General features: G+C 49.7%; 9 protein-coding genes across 9 annotated transcripts; 3 read left to right on the top strand and 6 right to left on the bottom strand.

The window, feature by feature from the left end:
- Window positions 1-1296: 1296 nt before the first annotated feature.
- N7443_005386 (exoribonuclease II) lies at window positions 1297-4477 on the top strand (the record flags this gene model as incomplete). The annotated part of the gene is made up of 2 exons (XM_056885442.1): window positions 1297-1401; window positions 1454-4477. The coding sequence occupies 2 exons, from the start codon at window positions 1297-1299 to the stop codon at window positions 4475-4477; spliced, it is 3129 nt and encodes a 1042-aa protein (XP_056740890.1).
- A 290-nt stretch (window positions 4478-4767) lies between these two features.
- Window positions 4768-5709, bottom strand: N7443_005385 (uncharacterized protein; the record flags this gene model as incomplete). The annotated part of the gene is made up of 1 exon (XM_056885441.1): window positions 4768-5709. The coding sequence occupies one exon, from the start codon at window positions 5707-5709 to the stop codon at window positions 4768-4770; it is 942 nt and encodes a 313-aa protein (XP_056740889.1).
- Window positions 5710-5929: 220 nt separating this feature from the next.
- N7443_005384 (uncharacterized protein) lies at window positions 5930-8418 on the top strand (the record flags this gene model as incomplete). The annotated part of the gene is made up of 5 exons (XM_056885440.1): window positions 5930-6357; window positions 6408-6633; window positions 6792-7079; window positions 7145-7388; window positions 7439-8418. Coding segments are annotated over 5 exons (2166 nt in total), but the record flags the coding sequence as incomplete, so codon positions are not given.
- On the bottom strand, window positions 8333-10285 carry N7443_005383 (acyl-CoA synthetase; the record flags this gene model as incomplete). Its single annotated transcript, XM_056885439.1, has 5 exons — window positions 8333-8373; window positions 8443-8669; window positions 8721-9601; window positions 9650-9948; window positions 10000-10285. 5 exons carry the CDS (start codon window positions 10283-10285, stop codon window positions 8333-8335), a joined length of 1734 nt encoding a protein of 577 aa, XP_056740887.1.
- Window positions 10286-10523: 238 nt separating this feature from the next.
- N7443_005382 (BolA family protein) lies at window positions 10524-11019 on the top strand (the record flags this gene model as incomplete). The annotated part of the gene is made up of 3 exons (XM_056885438.1): window positions 10524-10625; window positions 10691-10797; window positions 10845-11019. The coding sequence occupies 3 exons, from the start codon at window positions 10524-10526 to the stop codon at window positions 11017-11019; spliced, it is 384 nt and encodes a 127-aa protein (XP_056740886.1).
- Window positions 11020-11617: 598 nt separating this feature from the next.
- On the bottom strand, window positions 11618-12833 carry N7443_005381 (syntaxin; the record flags this gene model as incomplete). Its single annotated transcript, XM_056885437.1, has 5 exons — window positions 11618-11685; window positions 11742-12021; window positions 12077-12543; window positions 12611-12776; window positions 12828-12833. 5 exons carry the CDS (start codon window positions 12831-12833, stop codon window positions 11618-11620), a joined length of 987 nt encoding a protein of 328 aa, XP_056740885.1.
- A 1044-nt stretch (window positions 12834-13877) lies between these two features.
- On the bottom strand, window positions 13878-17869 carry N7443_005380 (ABC transporter ATP-binding protein; the record flags this gene model as incomplete). The annotated part of the gene is made up of 5 exons (XM_056885436.1): window positions 13878-14555; window positions 14612-15621; window positions 15674-16559; window positions 16610-16889; window positions 16938-17869. The coding sequence occupies 5 exons, from the start codon at window positions 17867-17869 to the stop codon at window positions 13878-13880; spliced, it is 3786 nt and encodes a 1261-aa protein (XP_056740884.1).
- Window positions 17870-19994: 2125 nt separating this feature from the next.
- On the bottom strand, window positions 19995-20516 carry N7443_005379 (Glycoside hydrolase family 2 immunoglobulin-like beta-sandwich; the record flags this gene model as incomplete). The annotated part of the gene is made up of 1 exon (XM_056885435.1): window positions 19995-20516. The coding sequence occupies one exon, from the start codon at window positions 20514-20516 to the stop codon at window positions 19995-19997; it is 522 nt and encodes a 173-aa protein (XP_056740883.1).
- Window positions 20517-22134: 1618 nt separating this feature from the next.
- On the bottom strand, window positions 22135-24046 carry N7443_005378 (peptide MFS transporter; the record flags this gene model as incomplete). Its single annotated transcript, XM_056885434.1, has 3 exons — window positions 22135-23540; window positions 23597-23931; window positions 24015-24046. 3 exons carry the CDS (start codon window positions 24044-24046, stop codon window positions 22135-22137), a joined length of 1773 nt encoding a protein of 590 aa, XP_056740882.1.
- Between the last annotated feature and the right edge of the window lie 1758 nt (window positions 24047-25804).

Below are 25804 nucleotides of genomic sequence, written 5' to 3'. Positions count from 1 at the left end.
TATCTTTGCGCCGTGAATGGTGGAAGATTGCAAGTTTGGTTTCTAGATCCACTGATAATCCTTGAAGATATTTTGACCCAGGAAAGGGGCTTAGAATTGAAATGCCGCTAGACGCAAAAAAGATTTGTGGAGGAACCGTGGGCAGTCCGAGCTCTCTGGCCGCGATTGTTTGTCATTGGGTTTATAGATAAGCAAGCCTCCTTTACACAAGTGTCGGCGGACACGTATCCAAAGACCTCGATGGAAGGAAAGAAATAGAAGAAGCGCAGTTATCAAAACTACCACCACCCACGCCGTTTAAAGCACACTGGACCCATTCTCTGATCGACGGCGGAGAGGCATAGATAGACAGGGCCCTAACGCTCCGGTAAGCTTGCATAGTGGGCCGTGTGGGGGATACCCCTGAACGGTTCCTGGAAGGGGTAGGCACCGCCGCAGCTAGTTAAAGGCGTTCGCTTAGACCATTTCGGCAACGATGTGCGCCGAACATCAAGTTTTTTTAGGCTCTCGGTCTTGTGTCCCCGGCGTGATCGCCCGGCTAGAGCAAACTCCAGAAAGAATACTCCGGACAGGCAGATCCTCGTGTGGGGCTTATTCTCACATGAAGCCGTATGCGCTACCGAGGTGGCTGATCATGGGTTTTTTAAGGAAAACGAGAACGCTGTCTACGAGGGCTGTGCGGGATACTCGCAGAAGACATGTCTCGAGAAATAGTCTATGGGAAGACTCAAAATATCTGAGACATTGATGGGGGCAGTGGGCCTGCGAATTTTTGTGATCTGTCATGGTTTGACCATACTTGGAACCCCTGCACCGGGTGATGACCATGAATGGACGTGATATTAGTACTAATCGGAGAAAATGCCGAGTGAACTCTAGTAGACGTGTAGACTAATCCAGTCACGCGAACCAGCACAAGACATGATACAAGCGAGTCAAATGCCTCTCACTGCGACCCTGAAATTTGAGGCTCGCTTAGAGATAACTTTCGGAGCCATCGTAATGAGCAAGGCGCTTTTTGACAAATCAAAATTACAAAAGGAGAAGGTAGCAGAAATAAACCAAACATCTCCCTGCGAAGCTCATCGCATGTGTTGACAGGTCACGAGATCAGACGGAGACCGCCCTGGGCGGTGTATTATTATGCCAGTCAAATGATGCAAGTTTCGCGATCTGCGACAGTCGTTTCTCGACGCCAACCACGATTATGGTGTTTCCGAGGACAGGGTCACTTCAGAGCCTTTCTATTGCTAGACAGCTCTGTGTGCGACGTGCTGTACGACAACGGCAGGCAGAATGCCTGCTCCCCGACCTGCGGCTTGCACGCCACGGCTTGAACGGCGCTCGCTGTCAACCACAAGAACTCCGAGGTCAATTATCGCCAATGAAGTAGATATCGAGGTGCGCTGCACTATCATTAAAGCTATTTGACTGGCTAACTAGATTGTTCTAGGATCCTGCCGCTGAAGACCCTCCAACTGCGCAAGAGCTGGAGCTGGCTCGCCTGAACGCCGAGTATGCGAAGACCAAGGATATACGACAATACCTGAGGCAATGGAAAGAGATTGTTCCTCAAACCCTAGATTCAGTTCAAGAACCCGGGTCGAACATGTCTGTCAACGCACAATCTGTCGCCATAAACGGCCGTAACTCCGAGGAAGGCCACCGAACTCACTCTCAATTGACGGAGCGAACCGATCTTGACGTATCGGAGGAGTTTGAGGGTGATCACTTGGAACCCGGTGACATGATATCCTTAATGAGAGGAGACGATACATCTTCTTTGGCCATATATGTGCAGTCCGTCAACAGACAGAAGCAGTTCTATACCGAGCGTGGATTGTGGCGTATCTGCCCTGCAGGTGAATTGGATTATGTGGTTAAGGGCTTTGCTCCTCCTGAGTTGCTTGAGCCTCTTAAACCATATCTACCTACTGAACTTGCTCGTCCCAATTCCGACATCCAGCTTGTTGCGGAGGGTGGCATCCCGAGACCAATAGGAGCGCCACTACTGGAAATGATGGGCAACTTCTCAGATCATGCGGCGGATTTTACTTTGGAGAATGCTCAACGGTTGGACAATATCTACGAAATAGCGGCCGATGACCAGGAATTTCAACGACTGACCCTCGACGAATTGACGATGAAGGTTTTGGATATCGATGAATCGGAACTGACCGCTGTGAACCTTTACGCTGTGCATCAATCTGTGCGAAATCACCCATTCCTGATGGAAAAGGACTCAACCTCTCTGTTCTGCAGCCTGTACCTGGTGGAGCCGAAAAGAATCGCCAAAATTGTTGAGACAGTTACGAAATGGGTTCATGAACATCAAAACATTCTGGTTGAAGGGATCGCATCATCTAAGACCGCATCTAATTTCGGTCATCCGATGCAGTTGTTCATCCAAAAGGCACAGCGGCTCATTCGTTCGAGCCGAAAAGTTCGCTCGCCGACTATTATGTCCAGCGTGGGACCTACAACTCAGCAATTTGAGCCCGGGCAGGATGGCAAGCCCATGCTGTACCGTGAAATCTTAACAGAGAAATTCACAGAGAATGACCGCATTATTTTGGAATATCTGCAACTGTTTGGCATTCCATCTGTGATAATGCCGTCTGGGACCTTGCGATCTACCGCATCGCACATTATGCGCGCGACGGGCATGTACAATACTCTCGGTCTCAGTGAGGCTTCAAGCCGCCTCTTCCTGCAGGAAATTGGTGTCATTGCCCCATGGGAGAACCTCGGCCTTCTCGACCAAAGTCTTCTTCTTCCGGGCCACGGCATGTCCCTTTTAGAGGATATGAAATGGGAAGAGATCGAGGAGAATTGCAAGAATCTTACTCTCACGGACTCAATGCACAAGCTTCGAAAGGACTGGGGTGATTTGCCTGTCTACTGTATAGACGATATCCATGCTCAAGAAATCGACGATGGCGTTTCTTTGGAACGGATTCCCGGCTCGAACGACACATTCTGGATTCGCATTCATGTCGCCAATCCAACAGCCTTCCTGCGTCATGACGACCCTATCATGGAGTATGCGGGCTCTCGGTGGTTTACCACCTATGCTCCTGAGCGTACCTACCCCATCTTCCCGAGCTCTTTTACACAAAACAACTTCAGTTTGTCAGCTGGCCGGCCTACGTTGACATTCAGCGCGAAAATGAACCTACAAGGCGAGATTCTCGACACCGAAGTGACAAATGGAAGTGTCCACAATGTGATCAATATTACTCACAGCAAGCTGCGTGAGCTCTTCAACCCCGACAGAAAGGAGTCTACAAATGCATTGCAAGTCGGCGGTACTCCCATCGACCAGCCCCTAGCCGCCGATCGAGTCATACGCGATACCCTTACATCAGAAGACCAAGACACTTTCACGACTCTTCGCAGTCTAATGCTAGGCTTCCGTACCCAGCGGCAGAAGAACGGGGCGATGGACATGCAACGCCTGAAACCTAACCCAGCCGTCTCCGTTCAAATGGGCATAATTCCTGCAAAGCCATATGAGATGCAAATCACAACGGGGAAGACTTTCATTGGTGACCCAAAAATCCAGCTTCGTATTCAAAACTTTGACTCGCACGAAGTCCAAGATGAGTCCAAAGAAAACCTCGTCTCTTTACTCATGAACCTGGCTGGCCATATCGCGGGCCAATTCTGTGCTACTCGCAATATCCCTGTTGTCTTCGATGGTACCTGGTATGACCCGGAATACGCCCGCGTCACACGCGACAACATCGCTCAGTTCGGCGGCGAGAAATTCTTCCAGTTCGCTATGCCAAAGGCTTTGTCTAAGTCTGCTCCCATCAAGCACCACTTCCTGGGCATAGATGCATATGTCAAGAGCACGAGTCCGCTGCGTCGTTTCACCGATGTGGTTGCCCATTACCAGATCGAGGCTGCTTTGCGCTTTGAGCATGAAAATGGTCGCCAGTTCGATGCAGCCATTGACATGCCAGATGAGGCCGAGCTTCCAGCTGAAAACGAAGGCGAATCTGAACCCGTCCAGTCGGACTCAAAAGCTGAATCATCTGTTCCGGAACAATCTTCCCTTCCCCTCCCTTACACCCAAATCGACTTGGACAACATGATCCACTTCGCGCAGCCCTTGAAAACACGTCTCAATGAGATTTCTTCCTTCTCCCAACAACACTGGGCCTGCATGCTCCTCTTCCGCGCCTTCTACTTCGCCGAATGCGAATTGCCACCTTCGTTCCCTGTCGTCTTGCGCACGCCGCGACTTACTGGGGTCAATCCCGACGAGGGACTGGTCTATTCGGGGTTCATCACAAGTTTGGGTGTTAGGTGCATGGTCACCATCCCGAATAATTGTCCCGGTCGAGAGGATATGGATGTCTTCGGAGTTGTTGAGGCTACTATTCAGGCTGTTGATATGGCGAGGCTGGAGGTGAAGATGGAGGCAACTGGGTTAATTAGTCCTTTTGAGAGAAGGGGCGAGTGGGCTTGAGCTTATCTAATGATATGTCTCTGCCTTTTGTATAAAACTGTATTATAATTGGATATATGGAAAGATCTCCATCGAATACTTCATCCTGGGCGTGAGATTAAATCACACACGAGTCTACAATGAAAAGTTTCATGTCGTACCTTCAAACCCAATCAAGGGGTAAAATGATGTTCAAGCCCTGGAGCTAGGCTTTTTTCTCTTCTTTATCGATATTTTCCTGGCTTTTTTGTCAAAAGTTTTCGTTCCAATATATCACTTTCTCTCTTTCAATGACAACAGGTCATGCCTAATTACACCCCCCGTTTCTCCTCTAATAATCGCAGGTGATCACGAATTGCATATTTCCACTCCTTCGCCACCTTATATACCACCAGAAAGCCGAAAGTGAAGAGAAGACCACATGACGCCACTATAAATGCGACACTAATCCAAAGCGACATACCCATTGTCCAACTGCTTCCAGCATCATTTCCCACCGAGGCGACGATCTGCAGTCCACTAAGAATCACCGAGACAACAGCTAGAACAAACAAGAATGGCGCATAGAGACGTGCGAAGTATTCCGCATACTGGTAATCGACTTTTTGAAAGTGTGACTTGCCCAGAAGTATTGGGGCATAGAAGTTCAATCGGGTCAGCCGTATCTCGCCATAGGCATAACGCGGAGAAACTTTCTCGTCTGCGATGCCAGCTAGGCTCGAGGTGAAGTTGCAGAACTGTTCCCAGGTGATAGCCGCCGGGATTAGGCCAAGACTAGGATCCTGTGCAATTCTCAAGTCGGACTCGTGCTTTATCAGGTGGTAGTACGTCCGCAAGAATCCTAGTGCGGCTCGACGCGTAGGTGGTCCACGGCCTTCACTGCCAGCTTCTATGCATAGATAATCCCTCCAGAATGTATAGGAGCCTATGTAGCGTGGGAGTGGCTTGATAAAGATGCGGTCGTGTATCCACACCAAGTGGAGCTTCGGATCTTCCGTCACGACAATTGTGCGACGTTTCACCCGCTGCCGGTGAAGTGGAGATATACTGCCGCTGTCTTGTTTCGACATCCACCAGAGATGACTGGCAATGCTGTCTAACTCCGAGCAGAATTCGTTGACGAGCAGATCCCACACCTTACGTCTGTCAAATAATGGAACGTGGGGGTGTCCGGGTACATGTCGGCTCGGCCCGTGCAGCTCCAAAGTTAACTGATGGGTGAACTCGAAGGGTGGACTTTCGTCGGATGCCATGGTAGTTGAGGAAACGAGAATAACATTAGCGCCAGATAAAGCCTCCGCTGTAAATTCCATGTTTCAAGTAGTTACGAAAGCACCGCCCCATTGCATGGCGCTAACAACCTCACGTGGATCTCAGCCGCATATCCCTGATGCAGGAGGGAGACATTACCTTTCCATTCTGTCCGCTCCAAAGACCCCTCCTGCAATTTATTACTCTCCTACCTACCTCCTCATGGGATCGGAAACCAGGGCCGAAGTGATTGTGCTGGCGGTTACCGCGATCATCGGCGTCATCTTACTGTTTGCCTTCTTCACTCGCGAGAGGAAGCAGACGGAGGCGCCCAGGCCCAAGAGTCTGACATTTCGAGTCGACGACATTCCAATTGATCACCAGAATAAATTCATCGACAATCTCAAGTCTGTTGCTGAGCAGGACCCAGATTTAAGGAGGGCAATAGCCACCATTACTCGTCACACTCTGACGCCAAAGGACAAGCGCTTCGCCTGCGCTACTATTTCAATCAGCACCACGCTCACAGGGGAGGAGCTTTGTACCCGGTTGAGTGTCGCTGGAAACCTAAAGGGTTATAAGTATAGCTATACCTGTGTATTTGACGGAATTACACCGCTCTACGAGCACCAGAACGGTGCAGATGTCGAGTACGTGCATACTCCGCAAATTCTTGTCACTTTTGCTCACCTTCTTTTAGCGTCATAGCTGTTCCTGGTCTTGGAAGTCACGCCTTTGGCTCTTGGAAGGCACCAAATAGCGACGAAGTTTGGCTACGTGACTTCCTGCCCGAAGACATTCCCAATATCCGAGTGCTGCTCTACGGTTACGATACAACGCTGTTAAATAGCTTTTCGAAGCAATCCATCGAAGACTTAGGCAGAATCTTCTTAGAGCAGATCACTGCCTTTCGAGCGAATGATGGTGTAAGTAAGCCCTCGTGGTATCTGGATCATGTTAATCTCTGATAGACTACTCGCCGTCCGATCATCTTCATCGGTCATAGCCTCGGCGGCCTGCTGATCAAAGAAGTAAGACCTCATATTACATCGCATGCAGTAACGGACCTGACCAGCGGTTTTAGGCACTGATCTGGGCTCATCGACCAGGGACTATCATGCAGTCAGAACTTTCCAAGGCATGTTTTGGGCTAGTCTTCTTTGGAGTGCCAAATCTTGGTTTGCGAAATGAACAATTGAAAACAATTGTCCAAGATCAACCGAACCAGGCATTGGTTGACAATCTTGTCGTGGATAACGACAATGAGCCCACGACCTTGCTTAAAAGGCTTACCGACCAGTTTGCAGAGAAAAGCAAGGGTCTCTACCGAGTAGTGACTTTCTTCGAGCGCAAATATAGTCCAATTTTAGAGGTGAGAAGCTTAATACTCTATGTAGGATGTAGAAGGGACATTCCAAGCTAATCTCCGTGTCATAGGTCGCTCCGGATGGAAGACTGCGCAAAACTGGCCGCTTGTCTTTACTGGTGACAGAAAAGTCAGCTACAAGCACAGGCCTAGTACCGATGGCCGATGAAGATAACATTCCCTTTAACACTGATCATTCTGGGCTTGTGAAGTACAGATCCAGAAATCAAGGCGATTACACCGTTGTGAGGGAAAGAATTCGAATACTGGTTGATGAGGCGAAGCTGAAGGTGGCCAATCGATTTCTTGAATACAGTATGTCTTTCTATACGATATTTTGGTCAAATGCTAATTCTGTAGCCTAGATCTACATGTTCCCTGTTCTGAGAATATAGCAGCATGCCTAAAATCACTAGCCTTTGCGGATATAGACAGCCGACAGAGTAGGATTGAAGATGCCGCTACGGGCACGTGCGAATGGCTTCTTCGTCATAAAACTCTAGCACAGTGGTCTCGTCAACACAGAGGTCTACTCTGGTTAAGGGGGAAGCCCGGATCTGGGAAATCCACAGTCATGAAATATGCTCTCCGAGAGCTTCCAGCCATTTATGATGCGGAACCTATTACAATCTCCTTCTTCTTCCACGCCCGTGGTCATGAGCTTCAAAAATCTCCACTTGGCCTTTTTCGTTCTTTTCTGCACCAAATACTTAGGCGCGTACCAGGCGCACTCCGTGACATGATTGCCTATTTCGATGAGCAGCAAAGAACAATCGGTGAAGTAGGAAAGCAGTGGACATGGGAGCTCCAGATTCTACACTCATTTCTCGAATCATCTCTTCCAAGAATCCTGGAAAGGTTTCCAGTCACTCTCTACATCGATGCACTTGATGAATGTGGCGAAGAACCAGCCGTAAAATTGATTGCATTCTTCATACACTTGCTTTCAGTTCTTCCGTCGGCGGGTTCTCGACTTGGCATCTTCTTTTCTTGTCGCGACTATCCTGTGTTAGAGCTCCAGGAAGGATTAACTATTCAGCTAGACGCAGAGAATGAGGATGATATCAAGACATTTGTTCGAACCCAGTTAGACACAAGTGGAACAGACCTTGAGACGCAGAGCATGATCTGTGATCATGCCCAGGGTTTATTCATGTGGGCTCGCATTGTTGTGGCGCGCGTGCTGCAGATGGAGCGCCAGGGCAAACAGAAAGAAGAGATCGATGCAGAAATCAGAAACGTGCCCGCCGGTCTAGATCTCAAATACCAAACACTTGCTTCACAAGAGCTTTCTTGTTCACTGCTCAACATTAGCAAGGCAAATTACCAACACAAACCACACCCAGGTAGAAAAGAGAAAAAAACTCACCCTTGCCCATTGCATTCCTCGGAATCGCATCTAAAACTTTCATCTCCTGTGGAATCTTATACAAAGCCAATCGATCCTTCAGTGCTCGTCGCAAATCCATCGGTCCCCACGCCTTGCCGTTTCGTCCCGTACTCGCCACATTAGCACCGAGGACGACAACAGCAGCGACTTTTTGACCCCATTTTTCCGAGGGGAGACCCACGACGGCAGCCTCTACGATTTGAGGCCTAGTAACAAGTCAGTAAACCCCCGAAGAACCTAAGATCAGGAAAACATACAGAGATAGCATCTCCCTCTCAACCTCCAACGCGCTAACCTTCTCCCCGCCCGTCTTGATGATATCCACACTCTTCCGACCCTGAATGAAATACATAGGACCCTTCGCCCATTCACCACTAGATCCGGACCCGGCCCCCTCAACGACCCGTCTAGTCGCGACATCACCAGTCTTAAACCACGATTTCCCGCCGTCGTCAGCGGAGACGAAGCTTTCAGTTGTGGCTTTCTCATTATCCCAGTAGCTGTGGAAGATAGTTTCACCGCGGAGTTGGATCTCGCCTTCGCGAGTACTGTCTAGTGGGATTATTTCGTCGGTTTCTGTGTCGACGAGACGGGCTTGTACGCCTGGTAAGGGCCAGCCTACGCTTCCATCGATGCGGTCATTTGGGTCAAGACCGCAGCTTATGGCCATTCCTACTTCCGTCATACCGAAGCGTTCGAGGAGGATGTTGCCAGTGCTTAGGGAGGTCCATTTTGTTTTTGTGGGGGTTGGAAGGGCCGCAGAGCCGGAGATGTTGAGGCGGAGATTTGATGGAGATATTCCTTGTTTGGCGGCTTGTTGGGTTTCTAATGGCAGGGTGGTAAAGGATGTCATCAGGCGGTTGTAGACTGTTGGGACGGCTGTGAGGAAGGTAATTTTTGGTTTGGGTTCGTTTGTGAATGGGGCAGCGAGGCGGCACCAGACTTGGTCTGGGTTGAACGGGTACATGAATTCAATGGAGGAGCCGGCGAATATCGGGGTTAAGATTGCGTTGACCACGCCGTGGATGTGGTGGAGTGGAAGTAGGTGGAGTAGTCGGTCTTGAGGTGTATAGTTCCATGCTTTGAGGAGGGAAGTCGCTTGTGCTGCAATTGCGGAGTCGGGGATGAGTACTCCTTTCTGCAGAGTGTTAGCACAATTCTTATATTATTGTTAAAAGGCACCTACCGGTCGATTCGTAGTCCCAGATGTATACAGCATCATACCCCCAGAGGCAGGCTGCTTCAGATTCTCCAATTGAACAGACTCATTCTGAGCGCCTTCCTTGAGCTTGTGTCTGATATCGAACAAAGGGTCCCGCTGCAATCCAGCCTTAAGAACCTGCTCTGCCTTGTCGGCATATTTCTCCGTCGCTAGGAGCATCTTGGCCTCCGAGTTGTCCAAGATATACTGCAGTTCACCAATAGGGAAAGACGGGGATAAAGGCAATGCAATAGCGTCGCTTGCAAAAATAGCCAGCATAGTCACTATAGCCCATTATTATTTGCCTGCAGCTCCAGCGACCCGGGTAAACATACCTACGTAGTCATAGCTATTCTCCGCCAAAAAAGCGACTCGCTCCCCAGCCAGCTTGCCCGTGGTCTTGTATTCAAGCTGCTCCTTCGCGCGGATAACATCGCCGATCAGACTTCCATATGTAAAGGAGCGCTCGCTCAAGCTGTGTACGACAGCTAAACTGGCCGGGTCGTGGCTCTGCAGAGCTCGGAAGATCGGGGTGTTCGGGAGCGTCGACAGCAGTCTTGCGCGCGCCGCCAGACGTGGAAGCTGCAGGCGCGGTCGCAGTCGCGAGATCAGGCCGGGCATTTTAATAACTTTGAAGACTAGGGTTATGGCGAATGCCTCATAGCTCGAGTTGAGGCGCAATGGGTTGATGTCATGTGGATGAAGTCCCGCGGAAAGCTCGACTTTGCGACTCCGCTTTTCTCCAACGCTTATCCTCCTCTATAGCCTATACCCTATAACCTATACCCTCGATACCCTCGTTCTATACTCCTCTTCCTTCCTTCGGCGATTCCCCTCCGGCTGCATTTCAGCACCTCCAATGCTCACTCGCACCCTCCCCGGCCTCCTCCCGCGCCGCCTGTTCTCCGTCTCCGCGAAAATGGCCTCCACAACCCCGATGGAAGATTTGATGCGCGACAAGGTCCGTCTATACCGAGACTAAACCCTTACTCTAGAAGCCTCCCTAACACTCGACACTATCGATAGATCGCTACCGCCTTCACCCCCTCTACCCTCGTTATCCGCAATGACTCCCACAAGCACGCGCACCACAAAGCAATGGAGGGTGTCGCCTCGAAGGAGACCCATTTCCAGTGCGTCTACGCCCGATATTTACGAGACCGGAACTAATAGCTGCTAGTGTCACGATAATCTCGGATGCCTTTGAGAAGAAAATGCAGCCCGCGAGACACCGTATGGTCTATGCCTTGTTGAAGGAGGAGATGAGTCAAGAGGGTGGCATTCACGCGCTGCAGCTGAAGACTCAGACTCCGGCGGAGGAGACGAGGCAGAAGGAGAGGGCGGCGCAGGCTTGATTGCATTACAAGAACTGTTAGTCTTAGCTCTTGGGGTTGAGGCTCGAGTGGTGTGGATATGTCCACATGTGCAGTGAATGTGGATGTAGGGATACTTGATTAGAAATGCTCGACTTGCGAGGGTCGGGGTTGGTCAAATGTTCAAATGTTGACCGGATGATACCCAAAACTATACTATGCATACGAACATCCACGGATATCATTCTTTTGAGGTGAAAACCCGCACATGTATAGCAAACAGAAGGAATCGATTATTAGACGTATTACATAGATTTAGTGCCTGGGCATCGGCAATTAGCCAAAGCAACAGGTCACTCACGAAAAAACCAAACGATCTAGTATATACATCCATGCGCGATCGCGCATGGAGGCACAGCACAGCGAACAGAATCATCATGACCGGAGGTCGTGGACGCTGTAAACAATCCTGGAGAAACAAGACAAAGGAAAGAGCGGATCGAGCATTGCTTTTACACGAGTAAAAAGAGAAAAAAATATGACATGCGAGAGGGTGGTATAGAAACGAGGGGGAAAGGTACAGGGATATGAGAAGGTCGTACACGAGAGAAAGAGGGGTAACGGGTGTGCAGTGCAATGCTTATTTCGATGATTTGTTGGCCTCCGTGACTCCGACGGCGACACCAACAACGATAGCAATGATAATGACTGTGGTTGGTTAGTTCGGAAGGCTCGGATAGGAGGGGGGGGGGTTTGCCACGTACTGACGATGATCAAGGCATACCACTTCCACCGCCGCGCGTTGCGGGCGCTGGTGATCGCATTGTCCAGCTTGCTGTTGGCCTGCTGCACGTTGCGGTGTGTCTCCTCAGCACCCTGATTGATCTGCTGCACCGCGGGCTCTTGCTGGTGGATCAACTCGGCAACCTCCTGGTAGAGCTGGCCGAGCTGGACCATGTCCTGTTCAATCTTGCGGATTGCGGCGGATCGCTGCATGGTGGCCTGGCGGGCATCGTTGGCCTGGCGGGATCGGGTGCCGGGGACCTATTACGAGTTATTAGCCATGTCCGCGTAGTCAAGTACTAGAACCAAAGCTTACCATGAAGGCCTGCTCCTGACCAGCCAGGACATTCTGCACACCCTGCTCGAGCTCCTCGGGGGAAGCCTCGGGGTTGGCGATCGCATAACGGCGACGGACCTGCTCCTCCAGCTTCTTGCGGAAGTCGGATTGGGTGCGCTGGTACTGCTCAATCTCACGGCGGAGGTTACGGTTGACATTCTCGACCTGGCCCGAGACACGAGGGTCACCGGAGCCGGGAGTCTCCTTGATGCGCTTGAACTGGTCGCGCAGGTAGCGCAGAGCGGTGTTGATCTCGTCCTCGATGTAGTCGACGGTCTGGCGCGTCTGCTGGTCCTCCTTGCCGGTAGCGGACTCCAAGAGCGCATTCTGCGCGGATGCCAGCTGGCCCTCGCGCTTGGTGCGCAGCTCGTTGATCGAATCGTTCATCTCCTTGCACTTGTTCAGGATCACGGTCGGGCCGCCGGACTCTTGCATGTTGGACATTTCTAAGCGTATCGAGTCAGTGCATATTCCCAGGGGTCATGTTGGCGGGATCATTGGGAATGAACTCACCATATCCGCCATTGCCCTGCTCAGCAGCTCCAGACTGCTCATATCCACCACCGTAGCCATACTGCTGCTGTTGCGGCTGTTGCTGCTGGGCGTAGGGATTTTGCTGGGCGCCGTAAGGGTTGTACTGGCCGTAGCCTCCTGAAGCATTATCCCCTAGGGCCTGGTACTGGGTGTGGTTAGAAAGAGACTAGACATGTCATCGAGGGCAAGAACTCACACTCATGATGAAGAACGGGTTTCAGGGCAATGAAAGGGGTCAGTTGAAGAGGAGTGAAGGGTGAGACGGGAAAGGTGGAGTGAACGGAAGCGCTGGCGGTGGCAGGGGCAGAATGTTTCAACTGTCACAATACGAGATAGTCAGGGGTGAACGCCAAAATTAGGGATCTAAGGGTAATAAGGAGAGATCAATTTGAAACTTTGTTTCGAGTTGCTAGGTTAAAATTATTTTCTCCCAGCCTCCTTGCACGGTGGACCCTTAAAGGGTTGAATTGTGGCTGATGCTGCGCCCGTTGCTATTTATGAGCTTGCGATCGGCAGGGTGGAGTTCTCGGAAGGGTTCTGCTAGGTACTGGTACTTCGTCAAAGGTGCACACTCCATAGGTAATTAAGTACTAGTACAAGATGGTAACTGCAGTCTGCACGTCATGATTGCAGGTTACAGTGGAAAATGTATGCGCTACGAGTAAACTCAATTGATAGAACTGATTTGCTTGTATGTCCTTGGCTCTCGCCTATACTCTCCGCCGTCAGTGAGTTATCCTTACTTCCACTTGTAGTAATCTGTCAGTTCACCATGAGCTCACTACTAAATTAGCGCTTGCTAAGATTACAGACGGGGCCTGTGCTGTCGATCATAGCCAATCGTTTTGCTTAATGTGAGATTCCGTGTCCTTGCCACAGATCCTAGTCATGTACATATTGCACGTGTGGCAAATTGCGTCTCTATCCAGAGTTCTATACAGCCCGACCGCGATGATGATCTAGGCCTACACACTTGATCTTTCGGTCTTTTGCGATATCTTTCTACGATTTGCCCTAAATGATTCAGGCCTTCTCTTGTTTATTGTCCCAAGGTATCCTTTCAATGACTTCAAATACGCCTGCGGACATAAATCACGGACGCCTATTTTAAACCATTTGCGTGATGATCCGGCTGTCGATACTCCAGGGCTACTAAGCTCAACCCACAAATATTCAATGTTCAAATGGGATTATATCAAGAAGAAGCAACAGATACTTCCAGCCTTGGAACCACCATCTAGACATTCTATTCTAAAGCCTGTGCCTCACACATCTTGCGATACATCCCACCCCTCCCAATTAACTCCCGATGCGACCCCATCTCCTCAACGCGCCCTTTATGAAATACACAAATAACATCCGCATCTTTCACAGTACTAAGTCGATGTGCAACCGCGATGGTAATCCTATCCCCACCTATCGCCGCAGCCAGCGCATCATGCACAACCCGCTCACTCTCCGTATCAAGCGCGCTAGTAGCCTCATCCAGTAACAGAACTTTCGGATTCCGAATAAGTGCTCTTGCAATCGCGATACGCTGTCTTTGACCACCGGATAATTGTGACCCTCCGAGCCCAACGGATGTTGATACGCCGTCGGGAAGTGAGGAAACGAAACTCCATGCATTAGCTGCGCGAAGAGCAGACTCAATCCTGTCGTCGATTTCTTGCAGTCCGGGAGTGATCTCGTTTTTGTCTAGACCGAAGATAACATTGTCACGAATTGAAACTGGGAATAGATTCGGTTCTTGCTGGACGAGGGCGATGATGTTGCGGAAGAGACGTGGGTTTAGAATTGATAGAGCTGAGGAGTTGATTTTGATGGAGCCGGTTGATGGGTCATAGAATCGTTCTAAGAGGGCTATCATAGTTGATTTACCACATCCTGATGCGCCGACAAGGGCTATGAATTGGCCCTTTTTGATCTGTGGATGTCAATTACTCTGATGTCAACTGCGATAGAGAGGGTGGGGTCACCTACATTGAGATCAACGCCCTTGAGAATCGGCATGTCGGGGCGGAGAGGATAGGAAAATCGTACTTGATCCAATTCAATTGAATCTCCACCTCCAGGACCATTGTCCCGATTCTCATCGGTCTCTTGCACAATTGGCTGGAGATCCTTAAGCCAGAAAAGGTAGTTTGCAGCATTAACACCTTTCGTAACGCTCGTCGAAAACTGGAAAAGCTGTGACGCGCCTTGACCGGCAAAATATACCCCGAGGAAAGCGACGAAGAAGGCGTATAGGGTAATCTGGCCAAAAGAAAGGAGACGACAACCATACCAGAATCCAAGAGCCATGAACCAATACTCGATAGACTGGGTAAATGCAAAGCTGACCATCATAGTGAACAGCGGACGTTTCAGATCCGTCACAGCCTCATCCAATTCTGCAGTATACCTCTCCAACACAGAATGCTCAATAGCAAGTGATGAGATTGTCCGGATAGACATCACAGCTTCTGACGCAATAGAAGCACTTACTGAATATCGTTTGGAAGTGTCACGATCAAGCTTCGCATCAAGTCGAATTTTCAGATAACCCGCGCCAACCAATGGAATAAGACCCGCGCAGATAACAACAAGCCCAAGTCTCCAACTATAAGCTAGTGCCAAGATTCCACATACAGTAACATTGAGGAAGGCCATCAGCATAAGACCGATATTGTACCCCATTAGCTCAAGTATAGCCTGTGGGTTCGAATCGATGCGCGCAGCGAGTGCACCGGTGCTGTTCTCTTCGCAATCGAAGAACTGGAGATCTTGTCGGAGCATGTCGCGAAGACTTTGTCTGCGAAGCTTGTGACTTAGATGTTGGGCGACGATGTTGGTTGCATAGCCGAGGACGAAATAAGCCACCAGACAGCCGGCTGCGAGCACTATGAACATTTTTGCGAGGAAATTTCCTTTGCGTTCCATTTCGGTGCTTGAGAGAGTGAGGACGTCGACGACTCTGGATAGAAGGATTGCCTGGCCGGGAAATGTTGCTCCTATTTACTTATTCAGAAAGGCTGGTGGAGAATTGAGAGGGCTTTTACTTACCACCTGCTAGACATGCGGCTAATACCAGGCAGTATGCAAATGCAAGCTCAGGCGTCTCAAGGACCAGGCGGTAGATAACGAAGATTATGTTGCGTTGTTTGTGGTGATCGTAATTATCGCGCTCTTTCTGAGTTTTAGCTGGTGAGTAGGATGAGTGAGTTGGAGCTTTTGCAACGGCATCTGCTTTGAGATCCTCCACAGGCTCCAATGACAGGTCAGATTGCGAAGAGCTACTCGAAACAGTCAAGTCCTGTATTCTCACAAGCTGAGCATAAGTTCCATCGTGGACAATCAACTCCTCATGGGTACCTTGCTCAACAATTTGTCCCTTATTCATAACGATGATATTATCGGCCTTCCGTATAGTTGCAAGCTTATGAGCAATGACAATCGTAGTTCGGCCCTCCGAAGCCTTATCAAGTGCTTTCTGAACAACACCTTCAGCATGCGGATCCAGGGCACTAGTCGCTTCATCCAGGAGAAGAACCTTCGGCTGAGACACAATGCTGCGAGCGATAGCAATCCGTTGCTTCTGACCTCCTGATAAAAGGCCACCACGCTGCCCAATCTGGGTATCATATCCATCAGGGAGCTCAGCGATGAAATTGTGGGCAAATGCCATGTTAGCCGCTTCCTGAATTTGCTCCATTTGTTGATTTCTTGGGGCATGTTCCCATTGTGTACCGATCAAGCCGTGTCTGATGTTGTCAAAAACGGTGCCTTGGAATAAGACAGGCTCTTGCTGAACAAGACGGATGTTCCTTCGGAGCCAGTTCAGATTCAGTTCGTTGATTGGACGACCATCCAGTTTAATGGCTCCTGTGGAGGGATTGTACCATCTCTCGAGAAGGCCGACGATAGTGCTTTTGCCGGAGCCGGATTGACCCTACACAGCAATCAGCATGGAATGAAGGTAGCATGATAGACTGAACTTACCACCAGCGCAGTGACCTTGCCGGCAGGGGCTTTCAAAGTGAAATTGTCCAGGACAGTCGCTCCGGGCCGAGTAGGATAAGCAAAAGTAACGCCATCAAGTTCAATCTCGCCGACTGTCTCAGATGGCTGCTCTCCGGAATTGTCAAATGGGTCAATTTGAGACTTCCGATCGATCAACTCAAAAAGCTTGGCTGCGGCACTAGCAGATCTGGTGAAGTCGATCATATATGGGGCAAGCATGGTCAGCTGAGTGGCAGCAATAATGACCGACATGATGACACTATACCGTTAACAATAATTATTCTGGCAGATACAATGCAAGACTCACGTAAAGATCCCACCAGACTCGACAATCTCCCCTTTTGCCAACATGCGAATACCCTGCCAAAAAGCCAGACCATAGCCCAAGTAGACGACACAATAATCCGCCGAGAAGAATATTCCGAAGATAAGCGAAAGCTTGTTCCCAATCGTATGAGAGTAGCCCAAATAGTCATCGAACCTATCAACCAGTCTATCCCTGATCTCAAACGCATGAGCAGTCCGCACACTGGAAAGAACGCTCTCAGCAAATGCATTAGCCTTCGCATTAATCTCCAAGATCTGGTTCTCATAGGTACCCGCAAACCAAATCGCACTACCGGACACAATGAGAACAGTTGGGACGACACAAAGGCATATTAGGGTGAGTTTCCATTGGACCACGAAAGCGATGATGAACGAAGTGATGATAGCAGCGATGCCTTGGAATACGAGAGCTAGCTTTTCGCTGATTCCGCCCTGAATCAGTCTGCCGTTGGAGGTAGCTTGTGTTGCGATAGAGCCACCAGACCCGAAATCGTAATATGCGACTTCTTGGCCAAGCGCCGATTTGAGGTAATCGTGTCGAATGTTGCGAGTGGTTAGATGAGCGGCGAAGGTGAAAAGTGTGTTGTAAATGTATGATAGAATTAAACGGCCAAGTCCAAGGAGGAAAAAGTATAGAGCTAGTCTGGAGGCTTCTGAGCGAAGGTTGGCTGCAGATGATTGCGATGTTGTGAAGTCCGTGATGGCTGTGACGAACGAGCCTAGGATGAGGGGTTGGAACGCTATGCCGGCGCCAGAAGCGATGGCTGCTAGGGATGCGACGGCTTGTAGAGAATGTTCAAAAGGTCCGCCATATTTGAAAATTCGTTTGAAGGCGGCGAAAGAGCCTTCGGATACGTCTGGGGCTGGTGCTGCAGGTGCCTCCTTCTCGCTCTTGATAACCCCAGCCTCCATTGTCGTAGCCGCTGTTGGTTGGATCACAGTCAACAATCTCAAATCCAAAATTATTGTATCGTGACGCGAGCGAGTTATTAGTTCGTGTATCACTTATTTTCTTGACTAGACCGGCGTGATATAGCAGATGGGAACTCAACTAGCTCTTATTGTGCGCAGCAGCTCTAACTTATATGTTTGAGGCCAGTTCTATGGAGTCTCAGAGTCGGCTATGCAGCATCCGGGCCATCTCCGGATCCAATGTAGACTTGAAGAGGCCTGCGCCAATACCGTGAGACTTGGCTCTTGGACGACGGGACCCTCGGGCTCCGTTACTTGGCCACGAAGCTACAGACGGGCCTTTGATCTACTTTACCCAGAATGACATAATAAAAGCGACTGAACCTTAGAACACGATTACTAGCAGACACTGAGCGGAGACAATCAGGCATAGTGTCGAGAAGCTTGGCTCCGGGCCGCGGTGTCCTCGGGTTCCGTGACTTCCACAGTCCAACCAAGGAGATAACGTAATCCACAGCCCATCAGCCACCACAATCCATCCGCCATCTCATTTAATTTTCGCGCATCCATATAACCCCCACCACTTCGAATCACCTACTATGCCACTAATTCGTTCTTCAATAAGGCAAAATTCCATTCATCAAGAGACTAGGGCTGAAATTGTAATCTTAGCTATTAAACAGAAGAATGTTCCTTCCATTGCGGCAACCGCGCGCGTCTATGATATACCGCGGTCTACGCTACGCGACCGTATCAATGGTTACAATCTAAAAGCTACCACTCGCGCCGATGGCCATAAATTGACTCAACTAGACGATGATGCGCTTATGGAATGAAATCTTATCTTTTGAGGATCACGGTGCAGCCTCTAGGCATAAGACGGTACGTAATACAGCTAATATTCTTCTTGCGGCGACTGGGACCGATACGGTTAGTGTGAACTGCTTTGGAAACTATATTGAGCGAACACTAGCTATATAAATACGTTTCTCGCGTCGATATAACTATCAAGGCGTAGAAAAAGAAGATCCACAAATCTAAAATAATTATTTTTGACTATTATACACTATATGATCCTACCTAATAATATCTACAATTTTGATGAAGAAGGCTTCGCAATAGGCCTATTTTCTACCGTAAGGATTATCTAACTATCAGGCGCAGATGAGCTAAGCAGAAGTCTGGCTTTTCGCTCGTTTATAGAAAACGAAATATGAATTTAATGTAGTCCAAGATCAGAGAGTTTTCTCCGAATCCTGCTAACCCTGAGCTATACAAATATATAATATAAGATACCTTATCATCTTGTCAGCCACTATGACCAGCGCAATGGCGTTGTTGTTTCAAATGTTGGAGATGTCCCGGCGCTTTTTGAATTGCTCAGCAACCGAGGGAGCTAGCGCAGATGAAATTAGGGAGGGGGGACCCTTGTCTAGACCCAATATCTCTGCCATTCCGTGCTCGAAGGGATCCTTATACAGTATTAGCCTATATTATAATAATAAGTACTAGAATAATTAGGCTAGAACATTGAATTTTATCTTTGCTATGATAAGATACGACAGATAAGACCGATAAGAACAAGGTTTAAAATGACTACTTGGAAGATGTGGTATATTGAAGAAGGGAGGAAGAAGGAAAGAAGAGAGAAAATCTCAAGGGTTAAGTTGTCTAAAATAGGATTTTAGACTTAAGAGAGCTATAATAGACTCACCGTTACAAATCTCGCCTGTGGGGGTCCTTAATACGAAATCTTAGGATAAGAAAAGCTTATTTGTCATATAGTCGGAACAATCGGCAGCGTCTTTGGATCACGGTATCACTCGCTAAAAAGGAACTCTCGCCAAGCTTGCCAGCCTGTCATAATCGAGATCGAATGGGACAAAACCGGCTGCAACACTATCTACTGGTATCCAAAGTGAAAGGTCCTGATCAAGTTCACACCTTTATATTGCTGAGGCAAAGCTTTGGGAACGGCCACAAAGAAGGTAATTGGAAGACTCCGCCAGGGTAGATGAATGGGGTGTTGTATAGGCAAAATGATTGAGAAGACCTGTCATGGAAGCAGGTGTTGTGATCTTCAACTAATCAGAAGGCTAATAATACAAAAAGTTTTTAGCTGTTTTTACATAGTAGGCCACTCCATCTTGATAGGTTCCAAGGATCCAGGGCCCCTAAAATCCTCCAGAATATCTGCTTGCTCGCTCAACATCACCCTATCCGCCTGAGACGCACCAACCTTCGCCAGATCCCTCCAACGAGCGAGATCCTCCGGGTTGCGCTTGTCGCCATGTGCGGCCTCATTTTGGGTCCAATGACCTTTCGAGAATCCAAGTAAAGTCGATATGCGTTTGTTGGGGATATCGTAGACGAGCGAACAGATAGTGCCGGTCTCCTCGAGCCAATTGCACTGCCATAGTTCTCCAGGGCGGATGCATTGGTAGGTTACGGCCTGAAAATTCTTTCTGCCGGCCATTGGACCTCCGTGGATCGCGTAGACAATGCGATCCTCGTTGTAGAACCACATCTCATATCGCCATTTTTCAGGATCTCCTTGAGCGTCATGTGCCGCGTAGTCGTAGATCATGTGGCGGTCTCGAATGTCGGCGTCGAAAGTCGAGCCTTCGAGAGACGGTAGAACTGGCATTTGGATGTTTGGTCTGCTGGTAGCTGACTGTATGAAGGAGTTGAGAAGATAGGAAGACTGAATCTTTGTCTGTAGATAGTGAGCCTACATACAGCGAATTTTTTCATCTTAAGTACTGTCTCTTAGATTCTCAATGCCGAAGATCATTCCGAAGACTTTGGACTTCCTCGGCGCCTCGGACTCAATGAGGTCTGATACGGGACCGGGAAACCGGCTCAGTCGGGCTGATAATGCTGTGATATAGATATGGACCTGACCCTCGGGCTCGTGGTGGGTCGACCAACGGCCCGATAATTGGTGGCGAAGGCCATTTTCTAGACTGCCGAGGACAGTCCCGTATCGCCACAGTACAATACCGTCACAAGATTCCCGCAGAAAGAAGCGAGGCTGATGTACTTATCCCTTAAACAAATTACAGACCCAATCATGTTCCATAAAGGAAGACTTGAATGGAATGATTATCGGTGAGCATTTCCGGAAGGCCGCTGAAAATATTTTGGAAACCGGCGCAGCATGCTATGACATTTGGAAAAGCGCCACTAAGCAAGGATAGGAGAAAATAAATACGAAAAAAAATTTGACATTATAGGTTGCAAATGAATGAATGCGCGTAGGGTTGTTGACCGCAAGTACAAGACGGCAGTTATTATAAATGGGCAAACATTGAAAATTGGCTTTTTCGCAAACATCAATTGCCTGAGGGAAGATTCCAGGGCTAGTGCCTCGATGAAGTGAAAAACTCGTTTGGGCTCTCAGAAAGAATATAGAAACACGGAAAGACTTGCTCTGTACATAAAGTTGCCAGGTCCTTTGAAGCAAACTTGAGGGTCTGGGTGAATCTAGGGATATTAATGTCGTATTTTACACCGAATCAAAGAAGGTATCAATCTAGTTGCTTAATATATCGTCCAAACTATATCAATGAGTTTCCATGGTCCTGAGCTTTTCAATTTTGTTGTTGCGTTCCTTCTCACGGTCTGACTAATCTTCACATTCGTAAAGCGTGTCTGTTTCTTAATGGTATGTCGAAGTATATCCCGTTCATGCATGGAACTGAGCTCATTAATCTCCCTAATGACAAATTTGAGAAAGCATCCGCTGATTGGGCCTCGCATGTTACCGTGGCGAAGGAAGGGAGACTGTTAACCAGTCAAAGTCGTTTTGGCATTGGGACGTCAAAAAGGCAGATAACCTAGTCACCATCTAACCAAAGAGGACACCTGGGCAATGATGATGGTTACAATAAAGTCTTAACTCCAATTAATAGGATTTTAAGGTATTTTGAGCATATGGAGTAACACGCAGGAGGATATATTTCTTCCCAGAACGATACACGGTCATGAGAACTGTGTGATATAGAAGGATTGGGCAATTTCCTAGCCGAGACTCGTAGTCATTTTAATTACCATTATCTGTCAGGCTGTAGAACTTATGCTTGGAAGATTGGAAGGTTGGGATGAAGAACATAGGTAGATAATAATCTATTCACATTTAATATATACTAGAGATTAAGAACTCGTAATCTCGTCTCACATCTGCTCCGTCACAGGAAGATCCTGCTCCCTTATGCAGTACATGTATCAATACAAATCATGCCACCAATTCAATGCAACGCAATCTAATGCTTATGCTGCGCATGATCAACAGCATCAACAGGCTCAGTAGCATGAGGAGCCACTGTCTCAGCGACAAGATCGTCATCCGCATCCAGCGCATTCATGTCGTCTTCTGTGGCATTGAGGTGGTGGAAGACGAGGAAGAAGATGAGACCGCATGCGAAGGAAGCACAGGCCAGACCGACGAACATCCACATGATAGCGGGGTCGAAGGCGGCGGGAGTGAGGGCTTCGGCGAGGGCGGAACCGAAGGCGTTGGTGAGGAGGTACATCGACTGGACGAAGGATTTCATCGAGGGGGGGGCCTTGGTGTAGGCGTATTCGAGACCGGAGACGGAGGCGAAAATCTCGGAGATACCGATGAAGACGTAGGCCGGGGTCTGAATGGCGATGTGCACTCTGTTGCCGGTAGTTGCGCCGTCGACGATAGAGGCATCACACTGGGGGTGTCCGTAGCAGGGTCCAGCGGAGTAGATTAGGTGCTGCACGATGGCGGCGTACATCATTGCGAGGGAGGCGACGATGAAACCGAGAGAAATACGGGTGATGGGGCGGAAGGGGATCTTCAAACGGCGCATCAGGGGGTAGACCAGGGTCTCAAGCAAAGGAATGAACACGATGATAGAGATTGGGTCGAAGTTCTGCATGAGATCGTTGGGGATGCCGTGGCCTTCCATTTGGCCGGCTTGGGTAACGAAGTTGCTGGAGAACTGGCCGTAGACGACCCAGTAGATGGGGTAAAAGGCGAAAACGCGGCAGGCGACAAGGGCACGCTTGAGCTCGTCGATGAAGTGGTCGTCCCAGGGGACGGTGAGTTGATTGCCGCTGTGCTCGGCTTGCCAGCTGGGCTTGGGAGCGTCCATGTTGCGGTTCTTGACCATGATCCAGAGGGCCTTGAAGGCGTCTGTGATGATGGAGCCCTGCGGGGGACGGACGACGTAGTACTTGCGGCCGAAGATGAGAACACCGGTACCGGCGGCGAACATACAGAGACATAGCAGGTAGCCGGACCAGAAGCCGATGTACAGCTCCATGTAGGGAGTGGCCAGCAAAGAGAGCGAACCGATGTTGATACAGCCGTAGAAGATCATGTAGATGCGCTGAATGGTCAGGGCTGGATCGATGACCACGCGCTCACCCTTGGGAAGGGTCTTGAGGGCCATCTTCTTGCGCTTGTACTGGTCGGCGATCAGAGGAGCCACGTTGGACTTGATACCACCGGTACCCAGGCCGATAATCAGAATAGCCACGATGAAGCCACCAAGGCCGGCACCGTGCTCCAGAGCACTGGGAATGGAAGTGCAGACTAGGATCAAAAGACCGATCAGGTAGATACCGCAGAACCAAACAATAGTCTTGTACTTGCCGAGGTACTGATCGGCCACAATGGCACCGAGGATGGGGGTCACTGTAGGCACAGTCAGCGTCGGTTGACAAGCGTCGGTCGGTGTGTATTAAGCTTACCATAGCACCAGAATTGGAAGAAAGTGGTCAGACCAGTCGCACCCTGGTGGCCCATACCGAGAGCACCACGGCCCTCGCTGCCGTCAAGCGGGCGCAGGACGTAGTTCTGGAACAGACCAGACATACCGTAGTAGGTGAACCGCTCGCACAGCTCGACCACGGCCACCAACCAGGCGGAGACGGGCAGGTTCTCGGCGACGTGACGCAGAGAACGCTTCTCGTCCTCGGTGGGCTCCCCGCCGTCGGGGGTGACGGAACCATTCTCCTTGTCAATGGATATATCGTCTTTCTCGTTGCTCACGACGATGTGCTCGACGGGGGAGTCATTGTGGGGTCTGGATGAGTGTTAGCAAGCATTGCCAAGATAGCTGTGCACTGTATAAACAGGGGCTGCAGGGCAGTCCTGTGGAGCACATACTGGGCAAGCTCAACCTCGCGATCAGCCGACATGATTCAGATTCTCTCGTGGACAAAGAGAAAAAGAAAGAGCGGGCTGGCCTAAAACTATATAGGGCAAGGAATTATGATCACACATCCGAGGTCCGGTGGGGATTCTTATCGGGGCGTGGAGCCAAAAAAAAATGGACGCCTTCTCGCTACAAAACAAAATAGACCGAAAGTCCGGGAAACGAATCCACTCGAGATAAAAGGAGGAAAGCCGAAATAACCACTGTTCGCAGCTTGTTCCAACCGTGGGTGCGATCGGCGCCGTCTGCCTCGCCACGCCAAATCAGCGCGCGCACATTGGGAGAGACCCAATGTAACCCCAGAACGGGAGACGGCAGCGACAGAGCGCAAGGAAAGAGGCGAGATAGGATGCCAAGAGAATGGTGCCAAGACACATTGATATGGTGCTCACGCGAGGGACTAGAGACTAGAAGCTTGTCCTTGGATCAATCAGAGGCCGTTCACGCCGTTGTTTGTGGAGAGAATTCTGGAAACCCGCGGCTCTCCACCTGTATCCAGCGAATCAGGCCGCCAGGGCCCGTCGGGGAATGCCGGTCGAGATGAAAATTTCCCAAGTTGTATAACTACAGCCGGACACGAGCACCGGAGACGGTTCGCCACGAGGGAATCCGCTCGTGTGTCCCACCATGTTGATGGTATGTGCCGGAGTACTCTCTCCGGACTCCGTGATTCGCGAGTCGGTATCTGTGTATTTTCGGCCGGGCTTTGCTGTTTGTTGTTTTTCCTGTGTTCCTTGCGTCCCAAGGGAACACAACCAAATGAAAGGAGAAATCGAAATCAACACATTCGGGGTGGCGATAAGATGTGTGCCTGAGTCGGACACGGAATCGAACTCGGAGTCGAAATCGAAATCGACCATCGCGCATTCCTGACCGCTTGGGCCTCCCATCCGCGTTCGGTATCGCCGGTGTCTAGAAATCGCAATCTGCAATCTGTTGCGATCATGCGATTATCTGCCATGGGGTAATCCCGTGTTTCCACGATCGTGCTCCATAGTCCACCCCATCTTCGGAATAATCCATAATGCGATCAGGTAATTCCGCTGATAGCACCCCCGGTCTCCTCTTTCTCCATTGCAACGTTGGGGATTATCCCCGCGATGCTTATCAGTGCTTTGACTTTCGGCAATGTCTCAATGGCTCCATGTCTCAAGCGGACGAGTCTCGGGGGTGCGGCCGTTCTGATCCCCCTCGGAGTCTCCTGTTTCGTCTTGACTCAACCCCTCAGAGTCGGGGGTCCTGCTGGATCCTTAACTTCGCGGGGCGATGATCATTGTGTACATATCCTGTAGCAGCCGGTGATACCCAGCCCGAGCAATTGGACAATTCCATCGCAGCGGTGCATCACCGCACATCACCACGCATCACGATCCGGGGTAATTATTCTCTCGTAACAGCGTGGCGGGAGATTGCTTGTAGGAAGGGCAGGTGGAGTCTGGCGCAGGCTCGACCGGGTGCCAAGACTGAGCCGGTGATAAGCTGGTTTGGACATGTCGTGTGAATTGGTCATGTTGGAGGTGAAGAGGGGTCACATCGTAAAGATGAAAGTCCCGTGTGAAAAGTGACCATGTTCAAGGCACAAAATTGCAGCAGAGATCATCAGAAAACCAAGAAAAGCAGATCGGCCGCGTCTGATGGGGAAACACCCATAAATAAAGAGCCTCGTCTTATCGGACTCCGACTTCGCTTGCCCTCCCTGCAATCGCTGACAGGGCGGCGTGGGCAAATGAGGATGGAGGCC

This window comes from Penicillium atrosanguineum (assembly GCF_028827265.1).
Source record: "Penicillium atrosanguineum strain IBT 20685 chromosome Unknown utg000004l_segment0_segment0, whole genome shotgun sequence".
Classification (NCBI taxonomy): domain Eukaryota; kingdom Fungi; phylum Ascomycota; class Eurotiomycetes; order Eurotiales; family Aspergillaceae; genus Penicillium; species Penicillium atrosanguineum.
The sequence above is the reverse complement of the archived record's forward strand: the minus strand, read 5'-3'. Positions and strand labels throughout refer to the sequence as shown.